General features: G+C 39.2%; 1 protein-coding gene across 10 annotated transcripts in view; it reads right to left on the reverse strand.

The window, feature by feature from the left end:
* The window catches only part of DOCK3 (dedicator of cytokinesis 3), a 219113-nt gene that overhangs the window by 52082 nt on the left and 143596 nt on the right, over positions 1 to 23435 (reverse strand). For 9 of the 10 annotated variants that reach the window (XM_076346099.1, XM_076346104.1, XM_076346106.1 and 6 more), the window contains 11 exons: positions 19804 to 19966; positions 19207 to 19313; positions 18324 to 18495; positions 17545 to 17642; positions 15465 to 15548; positions 15013 to 15113; positions 13599 to 13680; positions 7099 to 7269; positions 3223 to 3415; positions 1238 to 1365; positions 141 to 287 (listed from right to left, as the gene is read on the reverse strand). In XM_076346099.1, coding sequence (XP_076202214.1) covers positions 141 to 287; positions 1238 to 1365; positions 3223 to 3415; positions 7099 to 7269; positions 13599 to 13680; positions 15013 to 15113; positions 15465 to 15548; positions 17545 to 17642; positions 18324 to 18495; positions 19207 to 19313; positions 19804 to 19966 — 1446 coding nt within the window. The remainder of the gene's footprint in view (positions 1 to 140; positions 288 to 1237; positions 1366 to 3222; positions 3416 to 7098; positions 7270 to 13598; positions 13681 to 15012; positions 15114 to 15464; positions 15549 to 17544; positions 17643 to 18323; positions 18496 to 19206; positions 19314 to 19803; positions 19967 to 23435) is intronic. The other variant, XM_076346100.1, reaches the window with a different exon arrangement.

Here is a 23435-nt window from a genome sequence, read left to right on the forward strand (position 1 = left end):
GGATTTGTGGCTTATTAAGGGAAAGAGACAAAGCCCTGGGCATTCATGCAGCAGAGATGATAATGAGGTGCCGGTGGTGGTGAGGGACTGAACCAAAGGTTAGAGAAGCAGGAAATAGAAACTGATTGTTAGTTACTAACAGTGATTTCTGCTGTGCACTGCGGGCAACGCTGCCCTCTTACCGCCTCCTGAGACTGCGATTTACTCATGATTGTAAGCAGAGTTTGTAAAAGCACATCCAGGAGGCTCTCCACCATCATCTCAACCTCCTCCACGACATCTCCCTCCTACAGTAAGTGGTGAGCAAACAGACAGTTAGAAACTGGAGAGAACGGAATTGGCAAAGACAATTCTGCTGAGTCAGCCATACCACAAACTCGTTTTGATAGAGAGCTCCTTAACAGAGGTTCAAAGTAGTACAACCAAATTCCTCATTGGTACCAGATACTGTTGTGATGCCAGTGTGTGTGTGTGTTACCTCGTCAGTCTCTGATGGAAACATTCAGGGTCACAGCCATAAAGGTAAATCTATAACCAAAGGTCTGCATACACTCTAGAACACAATGGGATCAAATTATGTTCAGGAACCTTTATTCCAAGGCAGTATTATTTTAGCTTATTACCATCTCATTCCTTTCACACAAAACCATAATTAGAAATACACATTGGTATGAATTATATTTAGCACCCTGAGCTTCCTCCTTTAGAGTCGGATGGGGAAACTTCAGCACCCTCTGTGAGCATTGCTTTAAATGATCAAGTTACCATTTGAGATCAGAGTATTATGATCATCAAAGCTGGGTGTTTAAACTCAGCAGCAATTTCCAGAAGTAAGTGTGATTTCATTGATTGGATAATTTTAGAGTATTCTCTTAACATGAATCACAAAGTGCTAGTTACTGTCTCTTGCAGAACTACAAGTCCTAGAGCTGTGTAGAGTTTTTAAACTCCACTGACATCTAATTTCTGGTCTTGAATGAAGAAAATTAAACAGTGTCAAACCTGGTAAATGCGTATGCTTTTTTCCCCTCCTAACAGCAAGAACACTGTGTAATCAGAAACGCTCTGAGTCACACACACAAAAGCAGACCCTCATTTCAGATGTTCTCCTGCTGACAGAAAGTTAGCAGAATTTCATTTTTAAAAGGATCTTAGAAAAACCTGTGTTAACCTATAAAAATCCCTCAGTTCAGTGGTGTAATTAAAAAAAAAAAAATAAAATCAAGCAGCAGATTACCAAAGAGCTGGTCTTGATTATAGAGAAGATACTACTGAGGATCCCAGAGCAGATAAGTAGCTCCTTCTGCTGTCGTAGGTGAAGGTGAATGTGGTGAAGAACTACAGGTAGCAGGATGCGCCGGGACTCTGAAAGAAGGAAAATGAGATCACAGTTCTTCCAAAAGAAAATTAAATTTCAACCATCCCAATGGAATCCAAACCTTTTGGTTTCCAAAGCCTTTTGGTATCCAAACTAGCCTACTGATACACAGCACGTTTGATTAATTGGTGCAACTTCTATTGTACAGATTGTAGTACACTACACTTCTAAGAACTGTATCCAATGAATGAATAGTGCATCTACTTTCAAAAGTTCATAAATGCAGTATACATGATGTTCTCAACAGTGATTCAGCTTGGAAACAACAGTTGCGAACTGATACTTTCTGTTGTTGATTTCTTTTGTGCATACCCTTCCTCACTTCGTGTTGCTTTCCAGCTCTATTGTCACAGCTGCTAGAGCTTCTCTAATACATGCCTCTTGGAAACTGGCTAATTCTTCTCTTTTAGCTGGCTTACAAACCTTAATCTTATTGAAGAAGGGAGAGCAGGTACCACCTGGAGAAAACAGTAGCCAAAAAATGGCAAGATGTCAGCAAATGGACTGATAGGAGAGAGAAGGAAAACAAGTCATCACCATATGGGAGGCAAGAAAGAGAGAATGTATCTTCCTTTAATTGCAAGACCTGAAGAATAGGTAGGGTGCGCAGGCAAAAGATAACTTTGGAAATTAGATTCGTCTTCCCGGGGCAGACAGGACACGGGAGAGATTGTTGACCTGGGAGTATCGGGTCATGCTTCCACGGGAAGCAATAGGATAGGGGTCTACCATTACGTCGGGTGGAAAATGTGGCACCTATACAGTCATAGCTGCCTCGCAACGCTGAAGCTTTCTTCCTGGTTTTTGATGCTGTAGTGAGATGGCATGGTGCTATGCAGCAGCTAAAAGCATCATTAGTTGCCAATATCATTGTAAAGGAGAAATGAAGGTTAATGGGAAGGACTCAAGCCCTGGACCCTGTGGGTAAAGTTACAGCTGGCTTTATTGAGAAGACAAAAGAGGAGGTTTTTGTCCATGAACTGGCACCCACAAAGACAAATATTTTTATCAATAGGTTCAAAACACTATAATTAGATAAAATTCACTGCCTGTTTCACAGCCACCTTTGGACTAATCTACTCATTCTCTACACTCTCTCATATTTTTTGAGATGAATTTCAAATTTAAGAAAAAACATATGTTTATAAGCAATTACAGTGGATGGTTTAGACATGATTCTGTGTTATCATTCTCACCTTGCACTGAGTAGAATAATTTGAGCGCACTAACTTGAGATCCTCACTACAGGGAAGATAAGCCCAATGGTGCTTCCACTGTTACCTTCGTAACTTCTTTCATTCAGACCTTTATGTATGAAATAAACTCACCATCTTCAACACTTCCTCATTCAATTAATTCTTAAAGAATTACTAGTATGTTGAGCTAAAGAAATATTAAAGTTACAATGTGAAGATTAAACATACTTTAAAAGAATGTGGTGGGTTTCTCACAAAACTTTATCTCCCTGTTTCTCTTTCTCAGACAATAAGCTTGCTGGAAAGGAGGTTATCTTCCTATCCATGACAACAATAGAAGAGTAATACATAGTATCAAGTGAGATTTGGCAGTTTTAATAATTGACTTGATTGTTAATGTACATATCGTTATCAACCTTTAGTAACTACAATTTATCCATGATGGATTTATAAACATTTTCTACCATAGGGAAACTTACAAAGTACACACAGTGAATATACGTAACAATGATGCCGCCAAGATCAATACTACCAAGGTTACTGACATTCAGCAATGAAGCGTTTGCACCAAAGCAACTGCAAAATAAACGTAACGTGTTCCTACTCTTAGTTGGCAGCAAGACTTAGCCTCAGAAACCGCTGTCTTACCTGAGAAAGAGAACAGGCGGCTGTCAACAGTGCGTGCAATAGATTGTAGCTTAACAACATCCATTGATTGCCCGATGTGCACTGTACTGGGCATGCTGCCCAGAGTACCCCTCACGAACTCTGCTACTTCCTGCACGGTGAACATCTGCAACAGCTCATCAAAGATAGCGGGGAAGGAGTTCAGCAAGGCAGCCTGAAAAAAGTAAATGAAGAAACTCAAAATTTTGAATTCTGTGACTGCAGCTAAACGCAGCGAAACAGAAACGAGAGTAAAACTGAATTAAGGGTCTGCAAAAAGCTACTAGATAGTGCACTATGGCTGGTGTTAATGCTTTGCAACACCTCAAGTTTATAGCGAACAAATCACAGGTAATAGATAAAATCAGGTGCTGCTGCAATACTAAGTCTTACAATAAGTTGAGCAGATACATACTGTAGAGCTTCAAAAGGCTGTATTTTAGGACACAGCTTATAGAACAGAAAAAAATTGAGGTACCAGAGAACAGAAAATACTCCATTTTTGTTGATTTACTTTTTTCAATAAATATAAAACTTGCTTGTGATTAGAGAGTTCCGTACCAATTTTTTGTACTGAACAACTACCTAAGACAGTTAAAACTCTTGAGAAAATATTTTGAAGTAAAGAACATGTTGACAGACCCTTAACCATAGCAGCACTGTCATGTGACACTACAATATTCTGCAGCAGGGGTGGGGTGCTATTTCATGTGAAAGAGGCATCACATCATGCAAGTAGGTGTGCACGTGATTCTTGCAATGACGGATATTTCCAGTAAGCTGGAGCTATCCTTGAAGGTGTTTCTTAAAGTGCAGAAATAATATCAGCACAACAACAACAATCAAACTCTTCATCTCTTATTTCACACTTTTTCAATTAATTTCTTCGTAACGGCAGAAAATTCCATGCATCGCCCTATCCTCAAGTTCCACAGACTTGGTGTCGTACCTAACAACCGCCACACACCTCTAACGTTTTAAAATTCTTCTCTTTCTTCCTCTCATCCTACCCAAGGTCCATACCTGTTTCCTCGTTATAACTACTTAAATTCCTAGATGGTTGCTTTCTTGAACTGCCGCACAGTCTGGTTTTGATTCAGCCGCCTTACTCCCATCCACCCCAGCCACAGCCGCCCCCCCGCACACTTCCCCTCTTGCCGTTTCCACCTCCCTTGTCTGAAGCTCTCCACACAAACCACACTGATTTCCTGCAGAAGTTCAGATTTACCTAACTTTGTTCCAGATCTCTGTTCAGCTTTGCCCTCCCAGAGCCTGACCACCTATCGGTATTTTCTTCTATTCTGCAAGTTCTCCTTCTCCTCACAGATTTTTTTGTTTTCTCATTGCGTAAACCTTTCCGTACCTCTCCCATGCTGGCTCGAACGCTTGGCGTGCCTCTCCTAATCCCATGTAACATACAGCTTCCTTCTTTGCCAAGTCTTTCCTCAAAGTCTCTTTTCCTTCAAGCAACAGTGATATCTATCTAATAGCCTTTGAGCAAAGTCCAAGTTATTTTTACAACTAACACTGTAGAGCCCATTAAATTATTCTGAATATAAATTTACCTCTTTCTTCTTTGCGCTCGTTATCTCTCCCAACATCTTGTCTTGTTGCAATTCAATTCAGATTACACAAAACCCCACATAGCCTCCTGGGTGTTGTCACCTAATGGTTGCTACGTACATACAATGTACTAACAAAATAAACAACTATGAATCATTTAAATAGCTCATGGTACTCTTGGAAGGCTGTAACAGCCGCAAATCCAGTCATCGTCTTTATCTTTGGGATAATATAAGTGAAATTACAATATTGGCCCAACAAATCCTTACAGGAGTTTTCCTAAACTTATTTCTAACTATTACTATAAAGCAGAAGGATTTCTGTGCTGATTTAGGATATCCAGTAGCAATCTAAGGATATGCATGGGATCTCTTCAGGAAGCTCTGGAGCCGTCTTGAGGAACAGCTACATCGTTTCATCAGTTCCTTGAAGGGCCCTTTTTGTACAACACCCTAAAATATGCTGGAACATTACTCATGTCAAACTAATTGCCTGGAAGGAAGGACATAATTAGTTCTAATCTCATCGCTGGAAAGAACTATATTGAGATCTCTGTAATATCCTGGATAAGAGGACAAGTGTGAAGAAAACTATGTTGGCTAGGGCCTCAAGCATTTCTGTAGGTATTTAACAGTTATCCAGATTTCCAAAAAAAGTAGATAAATTCCTTGGCTCTCCTGAACAATTTGATGTATATAATCTTGTATACGCCCTCAGTACTGTATTTTCGGTGTGTGGATGCCATAAGCTGTTCCATTAATTACTGAAATATTCCACAATTTGCTAGTTTTAAAGTACCAGCCGCTTAAACAGTAAATTCCAGTTTATATGCAGGAAAAGAGGGTTTGGGGTAGGGAAAAGGGATTCATTGGGAACATCCATGATGAAATACGTGTGCAGTTCTGGGGATCATTACTTACAGAATTAAATGACGGCCTTGAAGCACCACCACATTTTTGTGGGGCACATGTCCCAGCTCCGCTCGCCTGCCCTCCAGGCTGAGAGGCCTATGGGGCAATTGGGATCAAGAGGCAACATAGTGGCAAGGGGGAAACAAAAAGTAAACTTTTCAAAGATTAAACAAGGACAGGCTTTACAAATTACAAAAGTCTAAAGTAAGATATACCATAGTGAGAGAAAGGAGGGGGAAAAAGAAAAAAAAAAAAGAGGCAAAAAGGGAAAATAACCCCATCCTCAAATCTAGTCTCTCTCTGTATTTGTGGATCAACACAACTGAAAAACAAAGAACGAACCCTAAACAGCCTGCATTCCACCGCTTCCACTCGCTGTCACTTTGCCTGCAAAATTCTGTGCACCGACTTCTCATGTTTCTGGCTCATCTTATTATACCCACTAATGGGTAATTAAATAAAAGATTAGAGCAGCTGTTCCCAAAATCTTTCAGAGCAGCTTCTCTTAAGAAGGAGATCACATTGCTGGCAGCTTCCCTAACCAGTGGAGTCACTCTGTTTTGTCGCAACGTTCGCAGTAACTGCTTCTTTGGCAAACTACTGTAGGTGTTCAAAACATCTGTAGATAATAAATTAGTGATTACAAATCACCTTCATATTACCAGGAAGTTCTAGGTGGTCCATTCTGACATTCTGCGAGCCGAGGCACACAGAACACATTTGACATTGCTATTTAAAACTTCTAAACACAGAAGTACGTAATTTAGTACAGTGGTCTTCAAAATACAAAACAAAACTTAGCAGCATCCTTACTCGCTTTGAGTAGTATCTTAAGTCCACAAGAAGTCTTCGTGAAGTCATCCGGGCCATATTAAAAATAACATGAAATGCGAGTGTGGGTATCACGGTATGCTTGTGGTCAGGCTGCACGTGATTCTGACCGTAATTTTAGAGTATGCTGGAATTAAGTTTATCTGACTGTGAGTACATCAGTTGAACTCCTCTACTTGATGTTGCTATAACCCTAAGTATTGACTTGAGCTACTACAATTAAGGATTTAAAATTTCTTGAGGCCAACTGTAAGACGTATGAACGAGAGACTTGAAAATGCAGTTTACTTTTGTGAAGAGCAAAAATTGTATTCTCATGTGACAAGTCACTGTCCTCTTGAGAGTCCACAGTTCAGCTCACCTGTATCTGTGAAGTGGTGCAAAGCTGCTGCCTAATAACATTAACTGGCTATGTCGTTTCCCAGTATCATCAGCTTGTTAGAGGGGGAAAACTCTACTAACCTGCATTTAATCGTCACGTGCCCATATATACTACCTGTGCAGAAAACAGCTGCCTTTTGGTTTGCCAGTTAAAGTGTAGAAAATAGCAAACCTGTGTGAAGATGAGAGTCTCGGAGCTCCTGCTGTCCAAGCTGAGCACAAATCTGATGGACTGGAAAAGCTCCTGGATGCTGGAGCGGAACTGTTCCTCCTCCATTCCACAAGTAGCTCTGGAGTAAAGGATCCGAGATTGGACAATGAACTTGAAAAGATATTCCAAGGCCTTAAGGAGCAGGAGAGGAAGGAGATTAAGATAGAGAAAAAGAGAGAAAGAAAAATAAAGGAGCTTTAAAGAGAACCAGGAAAGATTCTAGGTGCGTAATAACTAAATTCTTCAGCTTTAGAAAGGAGAAAGAAACACAGGTTTTGTAAGTTATATAATTCAGTTAAGGAAGAGCTACTCATAGGCAAGTACCCATTCTCAACCAATAATCTTTGTTACTAGTATGTCCCACTAACAAAAAAAGTATGCATTTAAGTCAAATAGACAAATTTGAGTTACATAATTTGAGGAAAATCTTGGTGAAGATAAGAGACTTCTAGTTTTCTCATGACTTGGCACAATGACTGTGTCTGAAGAAGCTATTCTCCTGTCTTCATTCAAATTTTACCTTTAATTGCTTGCGTTAGCTAATCTAGAATCTACTTTTCAATATGAACACAACAGCAAGGTTCACCTTTATTTCTGGCAGCTACATGTACAAACAGAAATAAATGCAGATGCAGAAATAGAAGACGACAAGAGCAGCATGTGAAGCCCTCTGGCAGCCCGTAACAGTAGCAAGCAGCAGTACTGTAGTGAGTATCTTTTTACTTCGAGCTGTGGTAAGTTAAAGTGTCTTTCTTTTATCGTCACACATGAAACTTGGAAAGCACCCAGCAGAGGGAGAATAACCTGCACAGAAGATGGCATTTAACACCGTTATACAATGTGTGATAGATGCTGCAGTCCCGAAGGACTGGCAAATTGCATCTCTTTGTGGCAGAATGATAGTTTGCTCTATGACACGTCTAGATTAAGTCTGAATTTGCAACCTAAACATCTTCAACTAAAATTTTGTAAATGGCATTATTCAGAACTCCATTTATTTGGCAGCAGTGTCGATGAAGAAAAATACATTGTTCTGTGGAACCTTTAACAAGCTTACCCATCTATCAAAGGTTCTCACAGACATTAATATAGCAATGTAATATTCCACACAGCAACAAGGCCTTTTTGATCATTTGGTGTACACAACTGTCAACACTGAAACGTGCTAAAGATCAGTGACATTTAGACTTCACTCCTTCCCTTAGTGCTTAACATGATACACCATTAAAGCAGGATTAAGGGAAGACATGATGCATAGTTTGACGATATCCTCAAAATTCAGCACAGGAGACAAACAGGCTGGAGCTTCAGTAATCACAGTCTATACAGAAACATTAGTAATATTCCACTGTATTCGCTGGAAAGTATTCTCATCTTGCTTCACTGTTTGAAAGTTAATTCAAATACAGATTTTGCCCTCATCAGGTATGTTTGCATCCATAAGATGCCCCTCATCGAACCACCACACTATATGCACGAATATGCAATGTTATGTTGCAAGCTTTAGAATGCTACAGCTTTAAGGATAGAGAATGGGAATGTGAAATTCCTCATAAAGCCATCACGGATTTCAAAATGCCACTGCTGATACTTACAGCCTTTTTTTTTTCCCAGGAATGATGGCAACTTTGGTAATTCGGCAGTACATTATACATCTCCCAGTGAAGCTTCCTTACACGAAAGAACTTCATCAGGAAATAACACTTTATATTTCTGGATAGTTCCCAGACAAAGGTCAATTGGTTCACAAGAGTTGGCTCTTTAAGGTTAGCATCTCTGCTGCTAACACCAAATACAGCAAGTCAAGCGCTCATACAAGCTGTTTTATCGGTTTGGTATGGACAACCGCAATTCTAACCCGAAAGCTCGTAACTTTAATGTGAACATTATGTTTCGCAATGAACCAGAGGATTTATCTATGAAGTTCTGTAATTCTCTGTTGAAAGTGAAATGGCAGGCTTTCAGAGACACTCCACATCCTTAGCACAGACAACCTAAACTGTTGCCTAGAATTAAAGGCAGTTAACTGAAGACTTCAGTGTGTTTGCAGACACGTGGCTGAGATGGTAAAAACACAAACCAAGTCTTGTTAGCACAAATCAGCACTTGGACTAACTTTGACTCTTACTACTTACAAAATCACAGACATCATTCATATATGTGCCTAAAGACACAGAAGTGCACTGAAATAAAATTCAAGCCTTCTATTATGTTTGGCATGATATACAAAAAAATCAGTATCACATTAAAGGAAGTTTCTTAAAAACGTAGTCTGTATGCATGTTCACACAACAGGTGAGCACACACCACTCACCTGTGACCAGCAACCTAAAGACTCATGGTACATCACATGCAAAACTTACATGGACAAACAGCATCGTGACCTTATTTCCTCTCAAACAAACAATCCCTAAATTCTACCAGTGGTACTCCAGGAGAGACGAGAAAAGGAGTAAGAAATGTGCATATAAAGCATAATGAGATAATGCATCTCAAAGAACTTCCACTTACTAATGAGTAACCTTCCTTTCTTCTCTGAGTGACTGTCCATATGCATGTTCACTCTGAACACAGGAACAGCACATCTCAACTTGCACAGATTACCTGGTGGTTGGTTGCAACGTCCCAGGAGAATTAAAACCAGAAGACCGCTATGACAAAAGCGGCCTCAGTTAGAAGCTTCTATGACAACACAGGTAAAGTGGATAAATTGCTGTGGTTATGCTGCAGGTCTAATGGATAAAGATACTCTTCAGAGACACGAGTGTCACTTGAGCCTTCAGGGATTGCGCTCAGACAACATTTGATGGTTTTACTGCAGCACATTCATAAATCCAGTGGACAGTCTTGGGGACAGTACAGCTGCACATCTGGACTCATCTGCTGTAAAGATGAAGAGTCTGTTCAATTCAAACGAAAGGCAAACCACAGCTGACGTTCAGAGTATGAACAGATGAATCAACCTTGTACCGAGCTGCTTTAAGAAAAAGCACAGATTAATTTCCTAACTCAAGAAACCCAAAGATTACTTTAGGAAAGAATCTGGAGTATGTAGAACGGGTAACCTTATCATAAGCACAGTGTATGTAAAGAGGATCAGCTCTGAAGGTCTGAATCTCTTTCACTGTCCTAACCAAAGTGAAAAAAAGCCCTTTTCAGTAGTCTCTGTGTATCCACCTTTCAAGAGCAGCTAAGCAAACTTCTTTCTGCTACTGTCAATGTGTTTTTTCCAGAGAACAGCATACTTGCTTCAAGTCCAAGGAGCATCTACTATGCAGTTCTAAGAAAAAAAGTACAAAGGTTCAAGTGAAGGTACCAATTTGAGTCTTGTGGGAGCAGATAAAAGACCTAGGGCAAAGTTCAAGGCAACAGCAATAAAAGAAGGAGCAAGTCTCACAAACAGGCTGACCAGGGTGGAACAATTATAATTACATCAGCAATTTTCTGGTATTCTTAGAAAAAGTGAGACTGTAGAAAATGTAAATCACCAAATAAGGTAATTATTTCTGAATGAGGTAATTAATAACTCCAGAGACAGACTGGTCTCAAAAGCAACGGACTGACATTTCTTTTTTAAGTTCAGGGCGAAGAAAACAATTTGGAGGAGTACCCAGTCTGAAAAGGCAGGCTGAGAACGTAATTCCAGATCTCTCATTCACTAGCTCCCTGGCTCAGAAAGTATGTTCAGGGTTTTGAAGAAATCAGCTGGGAAGACTGACCCCTTCCGTATCACTGATTCACGTAAAGCCCCATAGTAATGGTATGCGGTACCTCAAAGTCTCTAAAAAAAGCTTGATGCATGTTCTGCGTGGTTCAGCTCCAGAACACTGACATGAAGATGTGACTTCCTGAGGAAGAAAAGGTCTTGCTTTTTCAGCGGGTTCCTCAATCTAGGCAAAACCAACCCGTGATTCTACTGCTGGAAGATAACTGAAGGTGAAAGGGCACCTCCTAGAGGCACTTCCTAAGTTTTGGCATGACCAGCAGGGAACGTGAAACTGTCTGTGGAGCCATACATGGACACTTCGTTACAGAATTCTCCAGGGAGGCACAGGCAGCTGTATCTGGATGCATCTTACGTGGAGCTTGTTACAGGGCATAATAAAGGAACATGATGCCATGTGTTCTAGCATAGGTAGAGACCCCCTTTCGGTTATAGTTCCTCCAGGTTTCATAGAAGTTTTTTGAGAATTCAGAGCAGTCTTGAGGGAGGCAAGTAATTTCAGAAATAGTCTAGAGCACCGCTTGCTAATGCCAAGGTCGAAAATCAGAATCCTATGAGGACGTCCACATATCCATCATGAATGTACATGGGCAGTCAAAAGCTAAAGAAGAGTGCAGAGATATTTCAACATCTGCTTTATGGTACTACATTTAACAGCTAATTCAGGGAAAAAGGGATAGAGAGCTATCCTGTTTTCTCAGTTGAAGAACTACTAATGCAAGGAATGTAGTGAAGACATCCAAGACCACAGAAATGCCCAACAGCAGAACACAGTACTAGCAATGACACATCAGCAGCGATAATGGTTTTGGTACAAACTTGCTCCAAATGCCTGAAATAAAATCTGGAAACAAAGAAGGAAATCAATCACTTTCCTGTAATGGAAGAAGATAAAGACCTTAATTTGGGGCCTCCAAGATATACCTGCAAAGGTAACTGTCAGAATAAGATGTGACAGCAGTGTCGGTGGTAGAGGATGCGCTGTTAGGTCTGCAGAAACTCTGGTGGTAATTATAATTCCTGTGCTTGGAAAGGCTTGGGCTGTCAGGTCTTCAAATTGACCTCACTCACGGAGGGAACAGCTACTTTCTAGGCAAGCACTTGAGATTCCCAGTAAGCACAGAGCTGCCTTGGAGTCCTTGAAAGAATGTACTTTATTCACAAACAGTACGTTGAATAACTGAGCTTCTGAAAGACATTCCAGCATTCATATTTTTAATATTTCTGAAGAAGACTACTGTGAGGTTCAAAACATGCAGATCACATAGGGACAATATCATACATCTCTATTTGCTGCATGGCATAGAGCACTAATGAGTGGTTTGAGAGGGAAGAAAACCTTTTAGAAGTCATTCCAGCTAGAGATCTTCCTCTCATCTCATAATGTTAATAGGTTTCTTTGTAATTAAAAAAAAAAAAAAGGAAGGATAAGGATGGAAACAAAAAGAATGACAAAGTTGATAATTTCTTGAAAAGACATCTTTGCCCCATTTTTACCATTCCCTATGAATCTGTGGTTGAAAAGTATCACAAAGATGAATTTTCTAAGCACGTGAATATCTACAAAGTAAACACTGGTGTAATGCCCTCGTAAGTATCAGGATATGATCTTAGCAGGAGATCTTGAAAGCTAGTTGATGGCGGTGATGCCATACCATTCAAATGGAACAAGGATTCTCAAAAAATAAAAATTACTTCCTCAAAAATACTGACTAAATTAGACTAAAGGAGGCAAAACAAAGAACAAAAATATCACAAGAAGGAAGAAAAGCCATAATAAGTCTGAAACGTATGCCAAGACATAAGCATAAATACATTTAAAAGGAACAACCTCTGACTTTCCCAAATGGTTGCCAGAAATTAAAGGAGTAGTATATGTGTGGGTGCGTGCTTCACCTGTGAGATGCTTCACCTATTTGTACCGACATGAAAAAGTGAGAAAAAGAAAGTGCTAATCTCTGCCACTGCTACTAGTTCTAAAAGTGCCCAGACTCAAATGTTTGGGCATAAGCCTACTCAGAGTAAGAAGGTACAGATGGACAGTCACCCAAAGAAAAATATCCTCCTGCAAATTTTGGAATCTTGTATTTATGTACTTGACACACTATCTTTCTGTTTTACAATTACACATGGTAAAACTAATACTTTATTTATTCTCCGATTTCTCTGTAATAGCACCAAAAACATTCCCTTTGTTTCAGACACCATTAGAAAGCTGTGCCTTCCTGCGAGATCCCAGTCTCGTCACGGAACTGCGATTCAGGTCCTGTGCAATGACCGTTGTTAGAATTGCCATCCAGTTAAAGGCTCACTTATCTCCTTCTTAAAATACTCCAGAACTTCAACCAGTAATACAATGAAGCTGTGTCACAGCCAGAAATGAGAAGTGTGTCTTTGATCCACAGCACCTGTGCCTAGTACATTTAAAATAACGGCTTCTGGACGTGCAAGGTGTAGACCATATACATAAATGGCCAGTGCATATATACTCCATGTAAGTCCCACTTAAGTCGTCCATAGGGCTTCAGAAGGACTTAAGGAGATCTAATTCTTCCATTTTTTTTCTGCACAAGAGTGAATCTCCCCCTAAAATGAAAATTTTGGCAAAATACTACAAAAAAAAAAAGAATTCTGCTTAAACAAGTAAGAAGTCAGTGCCAGACTACCCTCGATTTTATTTACAGCTTCCCTGGCCCTTTTGTAGTCACAGACGCGCGCTCTTTTATTAAATACATACTCTCATTGCTTCCTGGATGTGGTCTTGGCGTACAAGCTCAGCTGAACGGTCCATGTACCACTTCAAACATCGGATCAGTTCTCTGAATATAACAAATAGTGAAAAGAAGAGGAACCTTCAGCAATAGTTTAATATTAGTCAGGCAACAAATATTTTGCTTTTAGGGAGAAATCTATAAAACAGTTTCGTTTCACTCCACTCCATTTCACTGGTCAGCTATAGCTGTCCTAGCTACTGAATTTACGTAATATATACGTTTATTTAAGTTTCAAAACCAGAAAATAATTTCTTCGCTGTGACTGACTTAGACCATGGGGAACACTGAGAGAACATCAAAAAGATGTTATTAAAGAGAGAGCTTTGATAAAGGCATGCAATATAGTTCTAAGACCAAAACACACACTTTTTTTTTTTTAATAGGAAATTCCAGATCTCCTGCAAGTAAGAAGTTTTTAGAAACTAAGATCACAAAGAAAATACATGCATCTATTTTCCTAAGTACACAATACCATTTGGACTAACTTAAAGAGTTGCATTTAAAACATATTTTATTTCAGACATCAGACTACCAAAAATCATTTTTGTCTGAAAGAGGTGATAATTAACACAAAGCGGAACACCTTTTTACCCTCTGAGCATGACTATGCCTTCTAGTGTTGTATAGTTTTTTACCTGCCATTGACAGAATATTTTTATATATTGTTTTTAATTACACTAAAATGTGAATGGTTTAAAACAATCAAAACCAATTATAAGCTGTTTTTAATAGTTTATTGTGGCCAAAGATAGAATGTGCTCAAATAAACAAAAGAAATGGTCTGAAAGATAGAAAAAACAACACCCTGAATGATAACTGTTACTGCTTTCAAAAATCTGTCTTATTCTCTGATGCAAACCTCAAAAAAGAATATTAGAAAATAAGGCAGAATCTTCAAAGTGACAGTGAAAATTAAGTTTCTCATCTACTGAAATTATACATTTACTGTAACCAAACAGAACATCTTCTTACGTGAATACCTGTCTACTTTGGAAGAGGAAATTACAGTTAGTTCTCTAAGCTTTCACACAAGTCTTATATCCCAACATCCCTAAGACAAGAAATGTATACGCTCTCGGTAGCTCATCAGTTCAGACTGATAATGAGTTGTTGCTGAGTGACAGCGTCTCTTCAGTTAAAAAAACCAGAAGGTAAGGTTTGCCAGTTCAGAAAGGCAAGATGAATTCCAAAGTCTGCTCGTTCTGAGCCACAGGTGACAGTCAGCAGCTGTTCTCCATAACTGTGCTGGAAAACTTTCATCTGAGTAGTTCTACTTTTGAAAACCACCGCTACACATGAAGGTTATGATTCCGAGGGTGACATCATTCAAAAGCTTGCTAATACCATCTCTTGAAGCGATGGATATACAACACCTACTTGTAAGCCAGTGCTCCTGCAAAGTGCTTCTGAATATAAGTGTCCATCACGGGTCGAAAATGAAAATACTTGCTGTCACGCAGCAGATTTATGATGAATACCTGTGGGAGATGAAAAAGTGAACCCATACTAAAGGAAATTGCACATTGTTGCTAGGTTTCTATAAACAAGTTCCACAAGCTAAGGAACAATGAAATACATGTCTTTAAACAGTCAGCAGTTGTCTTATTAGATGTTATTGTATGTTTCTCCCAAGTGATAGCCAGTATTGCTGTCCTCGGATCTGTTGAAGCTATCCTGCCCTCCTCACCCAGGAGTATTACAGAAAACATAAGGCTGGATCCAGCTGAATATTTCATATTTCATGGAAGTAAAATACTAGCAACATGATAACAAGAAACTTAAAACTCACTGACCATGAGATAACGAAAAGTAACAATTCAGCAGCTTACCAAAGACTGAAAGACCAACAGACCATACTTTTCTGTGTTGTCATCCAACACTACAAACAACGTGTCGAGAATATCTTGTAGGAACTAAAATGACATGAATAAACAAAGAATTTCAAATTAAATTGTATTCAAAAGAAGGTTATTTCCCCCGTGCTTTATTTCATACATCTTGATATCTTTGTGAAACATCTGCCAAGGACAAACCACTTCAGGTTCCTCCATATGATGCGACAGATTTTCATTTGGTTTTACTAGGAAGAATTTTTCTCTTTACCAAGGAATATTGCTAAACAAAAATGACAGAAAAACAAAAAATAAGAAATACGTACCGCATGCCTGATCTGTAAATATAACTGAGTGTTTCCCTCACTGGAAGTGCTGCCTAACAACGGCGGCAAAACAACTTACTTTCATCCTCCTGTCATTAGAGTGTATCAGATACTGTACGTCATCAAATTTCAGACTTGGAAGCACATTAACTGGCGCTCCAAATTATGTTTAATATTGAAAACTTCTGTTATATGACAGAAAGTAAAGCTTTTATAACAAGCATTAATTGGGTCAAGTTACATACTGCCAATTGTTTCTTTCATCCGTGACACTGTGGCTTACTGAACGCTGACAACTCAGTGATTTTCTCTCCTGAAAGCACAGTCCTCAGAAAGGATGACTCTGAAGAAGAATGCTAAAGATCAAGTCAACTGCACATTCTCTCATGACTTTTTAATCTAGTCTAATTAAACTTCTGATGTGGAAAACAAGAAATAAAATCTAACAATTTATGAAGTCTCTGAAAGGATAAAATTTCTTTTTTTCTGAATAACCGCATTCTGTTTTTCATATCCCAATGCCAAATGGCAGCTGATTTAGGGAGGGAATCAATTACTTCTCCCCTTGGAATAATGTAATCCGTATCTTTTTATGCTTTGCTCTATAAAAACCAGATACTTGCATTGCCCTGCAAACAAAGTGTACAAAACATGACATTCTTGAAGAATTCCACTATAAATGGGGTATTGTCCTCTTCTGTTACTGTTACAAAGTTATCATGAAGATTAACATTCAAGATATGGCAACATTCAAATGAATTACAGTGAAGTGGCTTTAATCATAAACTACTAATTAAGTGACGGGATTTCTCTTTGGTTTCTTCTCTTTGGTTGTTTGCCATTACAAATTATCTCCTTTTACTTCTAGATTTATAGAAATAAATTCTAGGGAGAGTTCTCAGCGCACCTAAAATTATCAGCAGGATATCTGGAATGCAGTTTTGGTGAGACCACAAGTATTCAAATGCATTCTGAAGTTCCTTTGACCTAAGGAAGTTCAGGTCACACAAAGGATTGGCATGTAGAGCCACAGTGGTTACAGAACATGATAAAATTATCAGATAGGAGACAGATTACTGATAGGTTAGACACACTAGAGGGCAACTGGTGCTCTAGGCAACAGCTCCACTTCACAGTGCTGGGACAGCAAGATGGGTTTGCAGGGTGGTTCACTGGCCATTGACCAACTTCACTTTCAAGGTTTCACGTTTCTTTCTCCTTTGCGCTGACGTTTGGCACATACTTGCAAAACAGAAGTACTGATCAACTCTAGTAGCTGTTTGAAAAGGCCAGGTTTTCTGAGTCAGCTCTGTTTTCTTCACTCTAGAAATGACCAACCACACTTACGCAGTTTCAGAGAATGCCCTTTAGAAAATACTATTGGAACAGGTAAGTGCACAGAACACCGCTACCAGTGGCTATGTCTACATCAGCAAGCAGTGTGGCTCAACAGGAGCGGGCCTGCAGAGTGGAACAATTGGTGCTGAGGACCCGATACTCGCAGCACATCTGGGTGAGGGACTTTTACTAAGGATTAGCTCTATTTTGACCCCAAGGACTAACTATCCATTGATTTTTGGAGCGTATCCTCCTGTTCGGTTTCATGTCAAAATAAAATCCCAATTCATACACTCCGAGAATTCACAGCGTGAATCAAAAAGTACAGTAAGAGGAACATTCAGAAGCGCAGTGCAGGTCTGAATTCACTTGCTATCACAGATACATCAAAAGACTGTTAGTTCATGTTGTACCTTAACAATCTCCTCGCCACTGACATGTCTCAGCCTTCCTAGAATATCCATCACACGATCTGGGTAAGCTTTCCATTTCAGCAGGGCAAGCAAATCCACTGCAGAACAGTGAGAGAAAGAGCTAGAATCCACGCGCAGAGGGCAGAATGGCAACCCCAGACCCACCAGAGATTCATTACATGTTACACTTCTGCTCTTGTTGCAGTTCACACTTCTCGGGGAAAAAAAATAAATAAGGGAAAACAAGGAGGAAAATGTGGAGTAAGTCCAATACTACTAACAAAGAAATGAATGGAGGAATGAAGAAGTACTTTAAAAAGAGGAAAGGCTGCAATTTTTCCCTATGTGACTTGACACTGCACTGTGGACCATCCACTTTTGTCTTCCCATGCTTCAGGGACGTTGCCATAACAAATTTTTATTTACTTAGTAACGCTGTAAAAGCCGAACAAACTAAACTTTGGATTCTGTAGTAAGTGCTAACATTGAATTTTTTGTTCTTCAATCATTTAATGAAAATTAACTTTGCTTTAACATATGACCCTTCTCTTGCACTTACAGTAATGTCTGTAATTTCTCTGCCATCTCTCAAAATCCTTATTTCCTCAAAAAAACAGTTTCTGCTCATTTCAATAGTGTTAGTAAAAAAAAAGCTTACATATAATGAAGTTATAACAAAGGAATATTTTAGTAAAATAAACAGAGCACAAGCACACCCATCTTATCTCTTTTTCATAATCCCTGTTGCCTTGGGCAATTTTGAAGGATCAGCTACTTACCATTCTGGGTCAGTTTGGTAGAAGAAAGCTGTGTGGAGACGGAAAAGGTCTCTTTGGTGCTGCGCTGGAAAATGAGGCTGGAAGGGATGTTGGGGCAGCCATTGTAGTCCTCTTTGCAGCAAGGCAGCCCCAGGTACAGGGCGTGATTGTTAAACGTGCTGTTCTCATCACACTGCAGGTACAGGACAAGAAATGGAATTGTACCTAGTCTATCTCATTTCACGTACTCGCACCCTGACAGCCATTGCCTAGCAGCACTTTTACTGATCTTTTGGGTGCACAAAAACAATTCTAAGAAAAAGCCGTGCTTACCACCTTCGGGGCCTGAGCACACACAAAACAGACCCAGCTCTAGAAAGTGTGGTCTCCTAACCACTGACTCTTTAGAACTTACCATGATCTTCCAACTGTACAACTTAGTCTGAAAATCATACCGAAGAAATAAACCAAGGTAAATCAGCAGGAAGAAAAAAACCAAACACACACCCCCGCCCCCGCCAACCCCTTGCTACGGGGTTGCCAAGCTGTAGCATTGTAACACGATGCATTTGAAGTACAGCATAATTTCGTAATACAAAGGCACAGAGTAATGCCATAGGCTGGTAAAACTGCTGAATGCTCATAAGCACTAGTATGTTTGAATTCAAAACGGACAGGATTATCAGAAGATAAATCATCATTATCTGAAGGGAAAAGGGAAGCTGTACCTAGAATAGAAGGCCGTATCCATACCTAGTCATGTGATTTTGATTTTATAAAATTTTGAAACGACTATTAATCTGTTCCTCACATAACTTCTAATGAGAGGGGAAAAAAGGTAACGTACTGCCCATTACTTATTTAAACTGAAGTAGGTGAAAAGTCTGCAGGGAAGAATCGGTACCTTATAAACATAAAGCTCATGGATATCATCCGACAAGGTAGTGCCATCATCTCTCATCAACGGAGTGAATGCAAAACCAAAGAGCTTCTTTTCTCCCTTGTCTTTTGCTGTAGTAAGAGATAGAAATAAGGAATCATATTTGTACATATTCTGTCTGTCCATATATACCACAAGGTTATTCACAAACTTCTCTGCATGCCTAACAAAAAGCACGCAGGTTACATCAACAACATATAACGTACTACGTCTAATTCTACGCAAATGATCGACAAGCCTCAAAACAAACACAAACATGCCAAACATAGTAAAATATAAAATATACATGCTGTAAAGAAAACACTCTATAGGAAAACACAACAAAAGAACAGCCGGGGAGAACATCTGCAAAATGTTTTGCCCTGCACTGATTGTTCACAATGTTTTTAATGTGCTGTTTAATAAAGGTAGCAACCAGCTAATTAGCAGTGCACCTTCACTGTATTTTAGGTTGGCACCCCTTTCCTGCTTTCCACCCAGCAACAGCCCCATCCAAACATAAACTGACAACAGAAAGACCCCAGCTTTTTTAGATTTCTCTTGGTTATATTTTGCACTCACTGGAGCAATGTCTGAACTCAAACCGGAGGTGAGACCCACGGAACCTGTCTATAGGGATGGGCAACTTGATGATTTCCCCCCATCGAGGGCTGTTATTGTGGTAAAGGACAAAAGAGTGGTATGCACTCCTGCTTGGCTCTCCTGAGCCCAGGCTGATGCAGTCCTGGAACAAAAGAAAACAATTTAAGATTAAAAGACATCACATCACTACGGATGAGTCATTTTATTACACTGTGATAACCTTTATATAATTCGTCTCTTTCTGTAGACATAAAGGAAGAGTCAGAAGCAGAAACTCAGACACAATGAAATCTGAAATTTTTGAAGAGATCTTTAAACTGTGTTTTGGGTCAAAGGATGAGCTAGGAGACCTATGATACCGGATGAATTCCAGAACCTTAAGTTATTATTTAAGCTAAGTTTTCTGTCAAGCATAGAACAGATACAATAAACACGTAAGTCCAAATATGTAAAGATGAGTCCAAAAAAAAAACCCAAACCAGAAACAAAGGACCTAACTTTTAGACTTTTCTGAAAATATCATTTAATCAGATTTCTGCTTCAGTATCTCAGTTCAGAAGTGATACCTGAGCTTTTCAAGCTCTTAAAAATGTTGGTCTTTTGAAATTACAGCCATCCAGCCTCACCGGGTATCCCAGAAAATTCTGATCGAGTTACTTCATTAGTGATAAGCAAAGAATTTTTGTTGAATAGTCATCACCTATAAATATAATGGGTTCTAAATTTCTGCCTTTAGATATAAAAAGCTCAGAGATCTTGATCAATCTACGTATTCTCAAAATACAGATGAAGAAAAACATGAATTGATATTATTTAGGAAATACAGAAATCCTGAGTCAGAATATAGGTGAAGGAAGTTAGAAGAAATACTGAAGTCCTGAAATAAGGACAGTAAAAGGTCCTTTGTAATGAAGACATGGAGCAGGAAGCACATTTTTTTATATAAGCACTAACCCATGTTCTACACCTAGCACTTACAAAGTGATCCAAAAGATATGACTTCTTATAAAACCACACAGAAAAAAGACAGCTTAGAGATTCTTCACTTTTAGCATCTCTAAGGATAACGAATCCAGGAAGAAACAGAAGCTAAGCAGACCCAGAACGACACATGCAATATAAATTCGGACGTACAAACACCACACAGGGAATTGTATCATGACAAGAAGAACTACCGGTCATTTCCCCAAGGCATCTCTAAATTCTATCCCAAGAAAATACTGACGATGTTGATTTGACTTTTTCATCTGTAATCAGAGGACCACCAAGTCAAGTATATCCCATTAACCAGACCCAGTTAGTTTGGCCTGTGGTAATATTCTTCTGGCTTCAAGAAAGTCAAGAATTTGTGAAGGAGCCCAAAAAGAAAGAAAAGTTCTCTGGAATTTTGGGATTCAATGCAAGAACAGCCTCCCTGGGCAGAGATTCATTGCAAAGGCTCTAATCCAAACTGAGTGACTGTAGCATCTACTCACAAAACTCAGTCTTCTCAAGTAAGTCTTAGTAGCCAATCTACCACAATCCCGGCATAAAGGTGGGGGTTTTTTTAATACAGCAACAAGAATTAGCCGTTGCAGATATGAACAGGTTGGAGTGAGAGTGGTGGTGGCAGTACTAAAAACCAGAATGCCTGCAATATCCATTATATTTTGTAATAAGAAGAACTTGTTGGGCTTCAACACAGCAATTCCGAAACCTCATTCTGCATTAGGTTCTTAGGGGAAAGTAAAATAGTATTTGTATTTCTTCTATAAGGTACAGTAAAAAATGCAAATTTTAATGTGAGCTTTTTTCTGTTGCCTCAAAAAATTACCTGCCTTGGCGGACAAATGGTCGGTCTTTGAATGCTGTTTCATGCTATAAACTTTAAATAAATGAATAGGTGAAGAGTCTTTCCTTCTGGTTGTTAACTTAGTTTCTATGCATTTGTACCACAATCTACAGTCTGAGGAGGGAGGATTGTTTAATCTTTAATTCTGAATTGTGATCTGCAAAATATAAACATGAAACTAGTCTCCGTACACCTAGTCACCATGAGACCCAAATACGTGGGTACATTAGAGGGCGGAGGCAGGTAAGGGAAGCTAAACTAGAAAAAGCATCAGGTAATAATTTTATTGTTTAGGGTATGCCTTGCAATTAAGAAGATATTCCTGCCACCGGAACAGAAAGAAGTAGTGAGAAATGTGTCCAGGTTTTTTTATTTTTCAGACTATATTGAAAGATACTAACAATTGAGTAAGACCATTTTGAAAAGGAAATACTCATTTTCATTTTGAACAGCACTGTATTCTGGGAATAATTTCACTGCTTTCAATAGGACTATTTCTGGACCAAGATATACTCAACAGCAATAAGGATTTGAGACAGACAGAATATTCTCATTAACGCTGCGTATGGTTCTGCTAAAGTCTTCACAAAGGCATAATTCAGATTTGGATTGTGCTGCCGGTCAGGAAAAGTTTAGAGATTTTATTCTAATATCAGATGAAAATTTTGTGGCAATTTCCCCACTGTACTGTGTAACTCAGCACCCATCTCTCATTTGGCAGTCTCTGCTTTGGAAAGGCCATAGGTCAGGAACAGAAAAGGATATTTCAACCAAGAACAGTAGTGCTTTGGGGTCAATGATTGAACTTTCAGTGTTCTGCCCACACTATTGTAAGCTTGGAGTTTTTTTATTAGCTTCTCTACTATATCACCTACTGAAAGTTATTGAATTAGCGTCATAATTAGACAAATGAAATAGAAGAAAGAAAATAGCTACACTTGACTGTGAAAGCAACCTCAGGTCACGCAAGTGATTATTCAGGGGACAGGGAACCTAAACAAAGCAATTCCCTCCATGAGGACTGCACCAAGCCCTACCCAACACACACCTTATTCTGAACATTTATATTAAAAAGTTATTAGACTCCTCTTGTTGCAGTCTTCAGTATTTTCTTTTAGATTATGCTGAATGACTGAAATGAAAGTCCTGATCTAGCAGTCTCTTCACAGCTGCTTCATCTAGGAATGAAATCATACTCTGTCTTCGGGTGAAACCACCTCCCTCCTAACAGAAAATGGCAGGTCATCACACACTGCTCTAGGTGTCCATACCAAAGATTACATAAACCAGATGGTTGCAGTGAAAAATAAGCCATCTAGGGTTTAAAACTAAATTCTTAATGTAAAAGGTAAAACAGTATCCATTTAGTGGCATACTAAAATAACGCAGACTAACAGACCCGTGTTAAGTTTTAGACAAACAGATACCTCGACTTCCCAAAACCCATTGCACAGGTGGGATGGTTCAAACTGATGCGGCTCTCTGTTCTCAGGGTTTTTCACCTGAAGCATGGGAAGATTTTGAGCACAAACTTTGCCTGTATTTTACAACCAAAATCTGCATTCTGAAAGTTGAGACAAACTGGAAATCTACAGTTTAAGGAGCTGAATCCTTATCATTTTCAGGGCATTTCTATAGACTTAGAGCAGCCATATACACTTAATAGGGTCAGTTGTCATCTACAAGGACAAGGACGTTACCATTGAATGGTAAGATAACCCACTAAGTTAGAAGTAATTCCAGATGGCTGTCTCATTTGCTTTAACTTTGGTAGATGAGT

Source organism: Aptenodytes patagonicus, chromosome 8, assembly GCF_965638725.1.
Source record: "Aptenodytes patagonicus chromosome 8, bAptPat1.pri.cur, whole genome shotgun sequence".
NCBI classification, from domain to species: Eukaryota; Metazoa; Chordata; class Aves; order Sphenisciformes; family Spheniscidae; genus Aptenodytes; species Aptenodytes patagonicus.